Raw genomic sequence first — 10,353 nt, 5'->3', positions numbered from 1 at the left:
GATTAAGATGGGCAAAAGAACACAGACATTGGACAGAGGAAGAATGGAAAAAAGTGTTGTGGACGGACGAATCCAAGTTTGAGGTGTTTGGATCACAAAGAAGAACGTTTGTGAGACGCAGAACAAATGAAAAGATGCTGGAAGAATGCCTGACGCCATCTGTTAAGCATGGTGGAGGTAATGTGATGGTCTGGGGTTGCTTTGGTGCTGGTAAGGTGGGAGATTTGTACAGGGTAAAAGGGATTCTGAATAAGGAAGGCTATCACTCCATTTTGCAACGCCATGCCATACCCAGTGGACAGCGCTTGATTGGAGCCAATTTCATCCTACAACAGGACAATGACCCTAAACACACCTCCAAATTGTGCAAGAACTATTTAGAGCAGAAGCAGGCAGCTGGTATTCTATCGGTAATGGAGTGGCCAGCGCAGTCACCAGATCTGAACCCCATTGAGCTGTTGTGGGAGCAGCTTGACCGTATGGTACGCAAGAAGTGCCCATCCAACCAATCCAACTTGTGGGAGCTGCTTCTGGAAGCGTGGGGTGCAATTTCTCCAGATTACCTCAACAAATTAACAGCTAGAATGCCAAAGGTCTGCAATGCTGTAATTGCTGCAAATGGAGGATTCTTTGACGAAAGCAAAGTTTGATGTAAAAAAAATCTTATTTCAAATACAAATCATTATTTCTAACATTGTCAATGTCTTGACTCTATTTTCTATTCATTTCACAACATATGGTGGTGAATAAGTGTGACTTTTCATGGAAAACACAAAATTGTTTGGGTGATCCCAAACTTTTGAACGGTAGTGTACATACAGTGTCCTGTCTGGGACGAACAGCGACGATAGGGGAATAGGCAGTGCAATATCGCCCTCTAGTGGTCCATCCAGGCACTGTAAGGTTAGGATGGATTTCAGGGTTAAATAACATTCTGGTATTAGTTATTTTAATAATGGAGAATATAACATGTATTATGTTAGTCAATGTTTAGTAGTTATACGGGTTTTGACCGCTTTGCTTTAGTTCCGAGGGAGTGTTCCTGGTGGGAGCATTTTTTAGTGAGGGATGTGAGAGCGGGCGTAGGCGAGGGAATGGTATAGAAGAGTGAATATCTGCCGTTTGGCCGGAGAAATAGTGAAGAAGGCAGTGGAACCCGACTGTAATCCGAGTGGTTTATCTTCACCCCGGAGACTGTGTTGAACACTAGGATTACAATAATAATAATAACAATAATCCATCCATTATCCAAACCCGCTTATCTTTACTCAGGGTCACGGGGATGCTGGAGCCTATCCCAGCAGTCACTGGGCGGCAGGCGGGGAGACACCCTGGACAGGCCGCCAGTCCATCACAGAATAATAACAATAATAATAACAGTCCAAAATGATATGAAATTGCATATTTTTTTTATTGAAAAACGTAACATTTTATTGGAGGAGTGCCCCCCCCCAAACTCCCCGCCAAATGCATGCACACAAACCTAGGGCAACGCTGAACATGTACACTATTCTGACGCGCGTGAATACGGCCAGCATCGCATGCTCGCAATACGGCACGCGCAACAGCACCGCTGCTAAAAAAAAAAAAACATTGGAGGGGAAACAGTGATGCCCATAGTAAATGCCACTTTTTTATGTGTGAAGTGGGAGGGGAGGGGCGAGGGGGCACGTCAAGTGGGCACCGCACTGTGCTAATCCGGGGATGAACCCAGTCGTCACAAAAATGACTGAATACTTCTGGTTTCTCTGTGTACTAAGTCCTGCAAACCTCTGGTCTGCCACAGAAAACTGGGGATATAACAGCGAGCTGAACTAATAACGATTATAAAAAAATGGCATTCCCTCAAAATGGCATTCCCTCAGCGCACCAAGCCAGTAATTTGGTGTAATTCCTCTGGCGGTGGAAGAGAGGCAAAGGCGACAGCGCAAATCGGAAGCAGAACAGTGCAAATGATCGGAGGGTAATGAGGATACGCGGTTTGGACAATGGATGGATGGAATCTGACAGCATGTGGGGGGGGGGTGTTTGACACCTTATATTTAATCTACGATAAACTTTCTCACTCGATTCTGTGTTCAGTCAAACACAAAGAAACTCAGGAAAAAGTAAAAAAAAACCAAAAAACAAACAAACAACAATGACCGTAATCCACGACAGCTAACGTTTCCACTCGACTCTCGACGAAAAACCACCAATAGCCGGACGATGGTACTTCCGGGAGTCGTTTCTTCTCAGCAAAATTTGTGGGACTCACCACTCGCCGAGTTTCACTTAGGGGACGCAGGCGCTTGCAAATATTTGTACCTACACATTTTACACAATTACTTTTGTGAAAATCGCGAAAACAAAAATTCTACGGATTATTTAGAGCGAAATAAAACATGCCGTCTTCCTATGAATGATAAACATTACGCAAGTTTTGTTTTTATACATCCATGACACCCCCGGTTAGAATGTCAATATAGACTGTACAATTGTACTACCGTATTACATCCATCAGTACCTCCGCTATCTCTCCCGGTCCAAACTGCCTTATGAACAATGTTAGAAATGGGATAAATGAGGCGGAAGCAATATTTTTCACATGGCTGGATATTTTAAAACTATTATTTCACGTCATTTGCCTGAACGTCACATGTGTGGATCCAGCCTATGTTTGAAGTGTCATCCTCTGCATTGGAACAGGTCAGATGAAGGAAGCAGAAGCTAGCTAGCTAGCTAGCAAGCTGTTTTAGCCTACATTATTTAACTCCTTAGCTCAATCGCGTGTACCGTTAACAAATCAGGGGCTAAGTAGCGTCAATTCGTTCAGCTAGAGATGCTGTCAGCTACTAAATATTGTTTGCCATTAAGTGGGCCAAGATGGGCAAAGCAGGAAGCAAGATTCGTCGGGCAGTCATGCCTTAGACAGATTTACGGCTGAGATTTCTAGTTACGTGATTCACCCCACCACTGAGGGAAAACAACACATTCTTCGTCTTCTTCTTCTTCTCCTCCTCTTCATCCTCTTCCTCGTTCTCTGTTGGCGGTTGGCGAAAAGCTTTCGGGTGCATTACTGCCACCCGCTGATTTGGAGTGTGGCCCAAGAAATACCCTCTCTCTAATACTTATTGATGTGATTACTCTCTCTCTCTCTTCAAAGCCCTTTTTGCTGCTTTAGCCTCATCCCTTCTCCTCTTCAATGCCCAGTCACCTTCTTCTTCTTTTCCATTGACTAAACAAAATAAGTCCTTCCCACCCGTTTCCTATTATGCTATAATTTACCAGTTTTCTGAGAGGGACTAAAAGCCTCTCTCAGCAGCTACTGCACACCTTCTCCAGCAGAAATGTCTTTGCTGCATCTAAAATTATGTCAGTTCTCTCAGATTTTCTTCTCTACTCCAGCAGTTATTAATTACCATTGCCAAAAAGGCCAAAAACATCTGATCCTTAAAAAAAAAAGCAAAATTCAGCATGCTTCCTGACTGATTTGTCCTCCTTAGCTTCTTGTCTCACATCATTCTCGTTGTTTCTCAGCATTCTCTTTGCAGCTTCAAAATTCGACAGTCCGCTTTCTGCCAGTTATCACCCCATTCACCTTTGCTTTTGATCTGAGTTGGAAGCAAGTCACTCCGACTTCTAAATATGCCAATATTAAGGGGTCTATCTAGCTGATGTTTTAAGATACAATCAATGATAACCATCCCACTTCTAGTTACTCTGATCGATGGTACATCTCCAAGTTTTCCCCCTACAATCTTTCTGACCTCATGTGTGTCCTTGAAAATCCCGCCTTCTGTTGTCACAGCTATCATCCCAACAAGATACGTCTCCTCTGTTCTCGATGACTGACTGGAATCGCTTGAGCAATTTGATGTATTTTTCTTCCTTTTCTTGTTTTCAAACCCTCTCTTTTCCTCATTTTCATTTCCAATTTCGCTCTCCGACTCTGATGCCATTATTTAATCACTTACCATCTTTGGTTATATATATTGACTGCTGTAGCTATGTGCTAGTTCCCTCAGAGGAACATGGTATCCCTCAATGTGTCAAAAGTACATTATTTGATGGCTATAACTACCCTGCATAATATGTACATTTTTAGAATAATTCCAAGCCTACCTAAAGATATTAGTGCTAGAAATTTTGAACATATTTGCCACAGTGCTTGATAGTTGCAGGAAGTTTGAGATCAGTGTTGTGTTTTCAAATTATTGTGCAAGTAATCCCAGATTTCAAAAATGTATTATTATTAACAATTAGTTTTGGTTGTTAAGTGAGAAAACTGTTCTTTCTTTTTGCAGAGAACGTGAGACAAGGTGACCATGGGGGTCTTCTTTCACAATCTACTGGCTGTGGTTGCCCAAGTGTCATGGTTGCTTCTGGCTATATTGACACCCTGGACAGTTTTTTGTTCACAAGAATTAAAGCAGACTAGATGGCCATTGTTCTCTCAGAAGCCAGTTCTCCTTGCCTGGAATGCCCCAACAGAGGATTGTGGTCCTCGACATGGTGTACGCTTCTCTCTGGAGCAGTTTCAGATTGTGGCCTCCCCAAATGAGGGCTTTGTCAAACAGAACCTTACAATTTTCTATAAGGACCGTCTTGGCATTTATCCTTATTATGAGCATGATGGAACTGCAGTTAACGGGGGGCTTCCTCAGGCTGCCAGCCTCACTCAGCATCATGAAAAGATGCCTGAAGGTGTGCTAAAATATATACGTGAGCCAGGCATAAAAGGCTTAGCAGTCATTGACTGGGAAGAATGGCGCCCACTGTGGATCCGTAATTGGGATATCAAAAATGTGTACAGGGAGAGATCCCTTGAAATGGTAAAGAAAAAAAACCCTGATTGGCCACCAGAACGTGTTGGAAAAGTTGCGCAGCAGGAATTTGAGCTATCAGCTCGCAAATTCATGCTTGAGACTCTGAAACTTGCCAAACATTTGAGGCCAAACCAGTTGTGGGGCTTTTACCTTTTTCCAGATTGTTACAACCATGACTACAAGAGTAGTCTAAGGAACTATTCAGGCCGCTGCCCTGATGTGGAGGTAGCCCGCAATGACCAACTTACCTGGTTGTGGACTGAAAGCACTGCACTGTACCCATCTATATACATGGGTTCTGTACTAAGCTCGACAACATTTGGGCGCCACTTTGTCCGCAACCGGGTAAAAGAGGGAATGCGCCTGGCATCTGCTGGCAATGGATCAGCCCGCCCGGTTTTCGTTTATACCCGGCCTACTTACATCAATAATTTGACGCCCCTGAGTGAGGTTAGTTGGCAAATGTTTTTTATTTTTTCACTTACAATTCATCAAGCACACTTGGTCAAGGCCATTGTTTGTTATGGGAGCCTGGATTTTGTCCAAATGAAATATAGTAAACATTAACCATCCTATAAGCGTCATGCCTGGTAGATTAGTTGACTCTGGTTTCACCAAAAAAACAAACATTTTTCCTCCACCCATTATCACCCGTTGCCAATTTTTTAGTGTCAAACTTGCACATAGATTTAAATATGCACAAATGTTAGGAAACTTACTTTTGTTAGCCAGCCTTAGTGGTTGGTACACACTTAAAATGACAAGCCTCCTCCTCTGTTTTACTTTTAAATGCCACTGTTTTTTACTAGTAAGATTGTCAGCCATAAAGCAGATGATTGGATCTCTGAACAATAATGGGTGATCAAATATATATAGACTGGCAGAGAAGTTGAGTAGTATGTGGCTTTTCTTGTCACGAGCATGAACTAGTATGCACAAATGGAAATCTAGAACGTCCATCCATTATCCAAACCGCTTATCCTGCTCTCAGGGTCGCGGGGATGCCGGAGCCTATCCCAGCAGTCACTGGGCGGCAGGCGGGGAGACACCCTGGACATGCCGCCAGGCCATCACAGGGCCTAAAATCTAGAACATTTGACATTTAAATGAGTGCTATTTAAATGCACGGGCTGTCATGAAACTATATATACATACTACACAAAACACAACATCTCTGTCTTTTTAACTGAAACACTGTTCTTAGTCTCATTTAGTGTGCCCATACTTCAGTGACATTATAAGTTATGCTATAAGTTATGTGGCAGTATTCTGAGGCATGCCAGCTGAGAGACCATTTAGAAATGTTGATTTTAATGGTAATGCTGTCAAAATTTGTCTATTCAGTTTTTGATGTGAAAACCAATGCTTCCTATGTGCAGATCTCCTTCATGCTATGCTAACAGGACTGAAATGTGTGCAAAATTGTATTGCAGATGGACCTGGTCTCCACCATCGGTGAGAGTGTTGCACTTGGGGCAGCAGGTGTCATCTTTTGGGGAGACTCCATGTATGCAAGCAGCAATGTAGGCGGCATACCACACCAGCTTGCTTCACATTTGAAACCATGTCGCGCAAGTGTTCCAAACTTTTGCACTAACATTTTTCTTTTCCTCCAGGCCACCTGCTCCAGCCTAAATGGGTATCTCCGGGGAAAGATGGGTCGGTACCTGCTCAATGTGTCCACGGCGGCAGAGCAGTGCAGTCGGATGCAGTGTGGCTACCATGGCCGCTGTCTGCGCCGGTTATCAGACAGTGACGTGTACCTGCACCTTAGCCCCGTGACCCACAACATCACCAGCCAGAGCGGCAAATTGAAGGTAACAGGCCAACCTGGCCAAGTGGAATTGGAGGAGTTCCGCAAACACTTCCAGTGCCAGTGCTACAGTGGTTACAGGGGTGAGAGCTGTGCTCAGAAAGAGAAAGGGCAGAATAGAGCCTCTTCTGTCCTGGGAACTTGGCCCCTCAGCCTTATTCTACCAATAGGACTCCTCGCCCTGCTGCATTGAGGGAACTCAGATATCCAAGCCATTCACTTCTCTTTCCCATCCCTTGAAGGTGTCTAAGCTGAGAGGGAACCATTACCTCTAGTTAAGGATATGTAATATCAAAACATGCTCAGCTGGACTTTAGTAGTTGTATTTAAGGTCATCTCTATATGATCAAAAAGCCTTACAAAACAAAATAACTACGAAACATGAAAACCATTTGAAGTGTACTTATTTTGGTTGTGAAGTTAGTTGTTGAAAAGGAAAAAATGGTTGAGACCTACAGTTCGATCAGAGGGCATTTATTTGCAGATTGTTGGTACATTTAAACAAGTTAGTTGTGCGTACTCTACGTCTGTTTTTTCGTAACCGTAAAGGGCAGTGTGTACTAGATGTGTTATGGAACCAGGCTGTTTGACTCTTATTACATTGACTTTACGTATGATAATTATGAATAAATCTGAGTGGCTACACAGTTATCCTCAGCTCTCAGAAACAACATAGCTGGATCTATTTGCTGCTGATTAGATTTGTGCCTTAACAAGGCCAGGAAGTATCCATCAGTGCAGTTATGCTTGAATCTCAGTTAAACAACCAAGTAACAAATTGTAACATCTGCCAAATTTCCATTTTAATGATTCCAAAGCTGTTGTAGTTACATTGTGTTTTATGTATCAGGAGCATAAAATTCCATTATACAACAGCTGATTTCTAAGTATTCAAGTATTTATTGTTTGTCTGCAGCTCATGTCAGCGTGCCTGCCGATAGTACGGTGTTAAACAGCTGAAAAAGCAACTTCTGATGCTAACTCATTTCCTTTTCCTTTGTGAATATATTGGTAGCGATGGAGACAGCTAAGTAGGATTGTATTTATAAGTGCAGTATTTATTCTGTTTGTGAACGCCCACAAAGATTTTAGGTGACCAAAGACTCATCAGCTGGCTGACAGGTGACAGGTTAAGTACACGGATTGAATACTGGAAAATGTTGCAAGCCTGTATGTAAAATATACTCTTTCTAGATTTTAGGTACAAAACATTTGCACAAACGAAGATCATATCATGACAGAACATTTATGTTTGTCGCAAACATTGTATTAAAGTCTGCACTTTAGCCATTAAATCATTGGGGCATATCTGTTTTATGACACGAAGAGGTGGATTTTTTGTGCTCTTGATGAACAAAGAGCCTTTTTTCTAACAAGTTGCATTGCCCTTAGAATAATAGTGTTCAAAATGTCTGCTGTTTCATTTTAATCTGACTTTTTGCATTTCCCTTTAATGCCTCATGTTACTGTACTTTGCTTCTTTCTAGCGACCTATGCCACTGTGAAGCTTGCATAAGAAACCTGTGCTTGTCTTTGATTGTAACACTGCCCTTGGCTCTCGGCTCATTTGCATTTTTAAAATGACCAAATATTTTCTTTGTTATTTTATAATTATTTTGCTGCATAAAATATTGCTCTTAGGGGGGGGAAGTCCAGATTTGGAACGGCATGAATTTATAATTTATTCCGTATACTTTAAAAGGGCAAAGTACTAAGCAGTTAAATCACAAGTTCCAGTGGCCCTACCAATTATTTTCTGTGGAACAGCATGACGGGAAAAAGAACTGTGATGTGAGGATAGTCTTCATTCATCTCAATGTCGCTGTTATGTTGAGGCCAGATAACACTATTTTCATTTCAAGATTATAAATGATGGACTTATTATAGTCGGTGAGTCAAGAACCAGTCACTAAAGTGAAATTCAAAACACTTTCCAACACTTTTGTAATGTTGCTGAAGGTAGTGAAATCTATTCAGATGTTCATGATGAATTATATTTCAGTATATCACAGTAACAATGAACACGTTGGAGTAACTTAATACAAATATCCGGTTTTCCCCCCCAGATGAATGTGATTCCATGTGGTCATATTTAATCTACAATACAGACATGTCTTCAGTTAAAATATCCTGAAATGGCTGCATATTTTGCTTATTTTTTAGGTTTGTGGAAAAAATTAATGTTGCTAATCCTTCTAGCGGCTCAAACAATTTTCATTTTCATTTAGTTTCATACTTTCTGAAAAGATGTTAAAGATTTTGCCAACACACATTCAATACGTAAAGCACTGTTGTCATTTCTAACCCTCCTATTCACTTTGTCACTCTCCAAATTAATTTTTTTACTTTTTGCAAGAAGTAGCTTTTCGGTCCGTTTTTCAAAAAAGAAAGATAGATACATTTTCTATGATAAAGTGACCCAACATTTATTCAAGAAGGACGTTGGATCTCGTTCATACTGTAGCGAATTGGGGGGGGGCAGTCCGGGAACCGCCACAGCCGGGACGCGAACCCGTGGTTCCCACGCCGCAAGGGACAACGTTAACCGCTCGACTAAAGGGTCAAACCCGTTAGTGGACTGGTTAACGTGGCCCCCCGAATTCGCTACAGTACGTACAAATTTGTTTGTACACACCCACGGATTTTTTTTAGCCCTTAAAATGGTCTGACAGGCTGAAACAAAGCCGGACGTTTGTTTGTTATTCATTTCCCCCAGCATCTATCGTCTACCTCTTGCAACGAACAATCACCCAGGACACCAGTGTTAGCCAGCTAGTGTCTGCATTCAGGGGTTACCCAGGTTCTACAGTGGTCTCTGAGACAAACTTCAGGGCTAAAAAAATCCCATGGGTGTGTGAGAACAAACGTGGCAAACAAACATTGACGAATGAGGCTCTTTTCCCTTATCCTATTGTAAACTACTAATAAGACACGTTAGCCCCTAGCTAACCGGTCTGACCCTTTAGCCGAGCGGTTAGTGATGTCGCCTTGTGGTGCAGTACACGCCGTGTCGAATCCCGCACCGGGCGAAAATAAAACGGTTACACTATTTGGTTTGAACATAATTTCTAAGCGTAAAAAAGTTAATCAAGAAAAAAAAAATCTGAACTGTCATTTACGTTAGAAGAGAGAAACAGTGTGTGCCATCGATGCTTAAACTGCGCCGAGGGGAACAACACGCCGCTAGACTCGCTAGATGTTCACCGCTTTGCTTTGCTGAGGAAAGCCTGAGAAGCCTCGGTACTGAAATGAAGATTAAGCCAAAAAATAGGATTAGTTTTGTAAAATCGCGAGTTATAATTACATTGATTACAATATCAGACAACATTCAGCCTTGTTACTGTTTATACTTGAAGTAAAATAACACCTTTTTTTGTAAAAACCTGTCTTTTTATATTGAGACCTTGTCGGTAAAGTTTTGAAAGATACTCGAAGCCTTGTTTTATTTTTCCTTTGCTTGTGTCTTATTTTGTTGTTTGGAACCAAAATGCTTTGTATGGGTTGCATTTGTGTTGTCATAATGTGTCTAAAAACAACAACAACGCCGTTTTCACATGTGAGAATTTGAATATTAAAATAAAGATTTGAATTTGATGTTGCCTTTTCTGTAAATTTGTTGAGGTCCAGATGTACATCCAGTTGGTACCTCATTGCAGGCTCTGCCAGGAAGCAAATACATCGTCTGCTCACACGCGCACACACACACACACACACACACACACTCACTATGGT

At 41.9% G+C, this 10,353-nt stretch overlaps 1 protein-coding gene across 1 annotated transcript; it reads left to right on the top strand.

The window, feature by feature from the left end:
* The first annotated feature begins 4,307 nt into the window (after window positions 1-4,307).
* hyal2b (hyaluronidase 2b) lies at window positions 4,308-10,176 on the top strand. The gene is made up of 3 exons (XM_056274291.1): window positions 4,308-5,258; window positions 6,242-6,331; window positions 6,425-10,176. The coding sequence occupies exons 1-3, from the start codon at window positions 4,308-4,310 to the stop codon at window positions 6,812-6,814; spliced, it is 1,431 nt and encodes a 476-aa protein (XP_056130266.1). The 3' UTR covers window positions 6,815-10,176.
* The last annotated feature ends 177 nt before the right edge of the window (window positions 10,177-10,353 follow it).

The sequence above is a fragment of the Lampris incognitus genome, chromosome 2 (genome assembly GCF_029633865.1).
Source record: "Lampris incognitus isolate fLamInc1 chromosome 2, fLamInc1.hap2, whole genome shotgun sequence".
In the NCBI taxonomy this organism is placed as follows: Eukaryota; Metazoa; Chordata; class Actinopteri; order Lampriformes; family Lampridae; genus Lampris; species Lampris incognitus.
The sequence above is the reverse complement of the archived record's forward strand: the minus strand, read 5'-3'. Positions and strand labels throughout refer to the sequence as shown.

What these genes read in the sequence shown, in the direction of transcription:
- hyal2b (XM_056274291.1), top strand. Translation starts at nt 4,308, where the DNA reads ATGGGGGTCTTCTTTCACAATCTACTGGCTGTGGTTGCCCAAGTGTCA. An exon ending in ATTTGACGCCCCTGAGTGAG is followed by an intron (nt 5,259 to 6,241) that starts GTTAGTTGGCAA and finishes ATTGTATTGCAG; the next exon opens with ATGGACCTGGTCTCCACCAT. An exon ending in CCATGTATGCAAGCAGCAAT is followed by an intron (nt 6,332 to 6,424) that starts GTAGGCGGCATA and finishes CTTTTCCTCCAG; the next exon opens with GCCACCTGCTCCAGCCTAAA.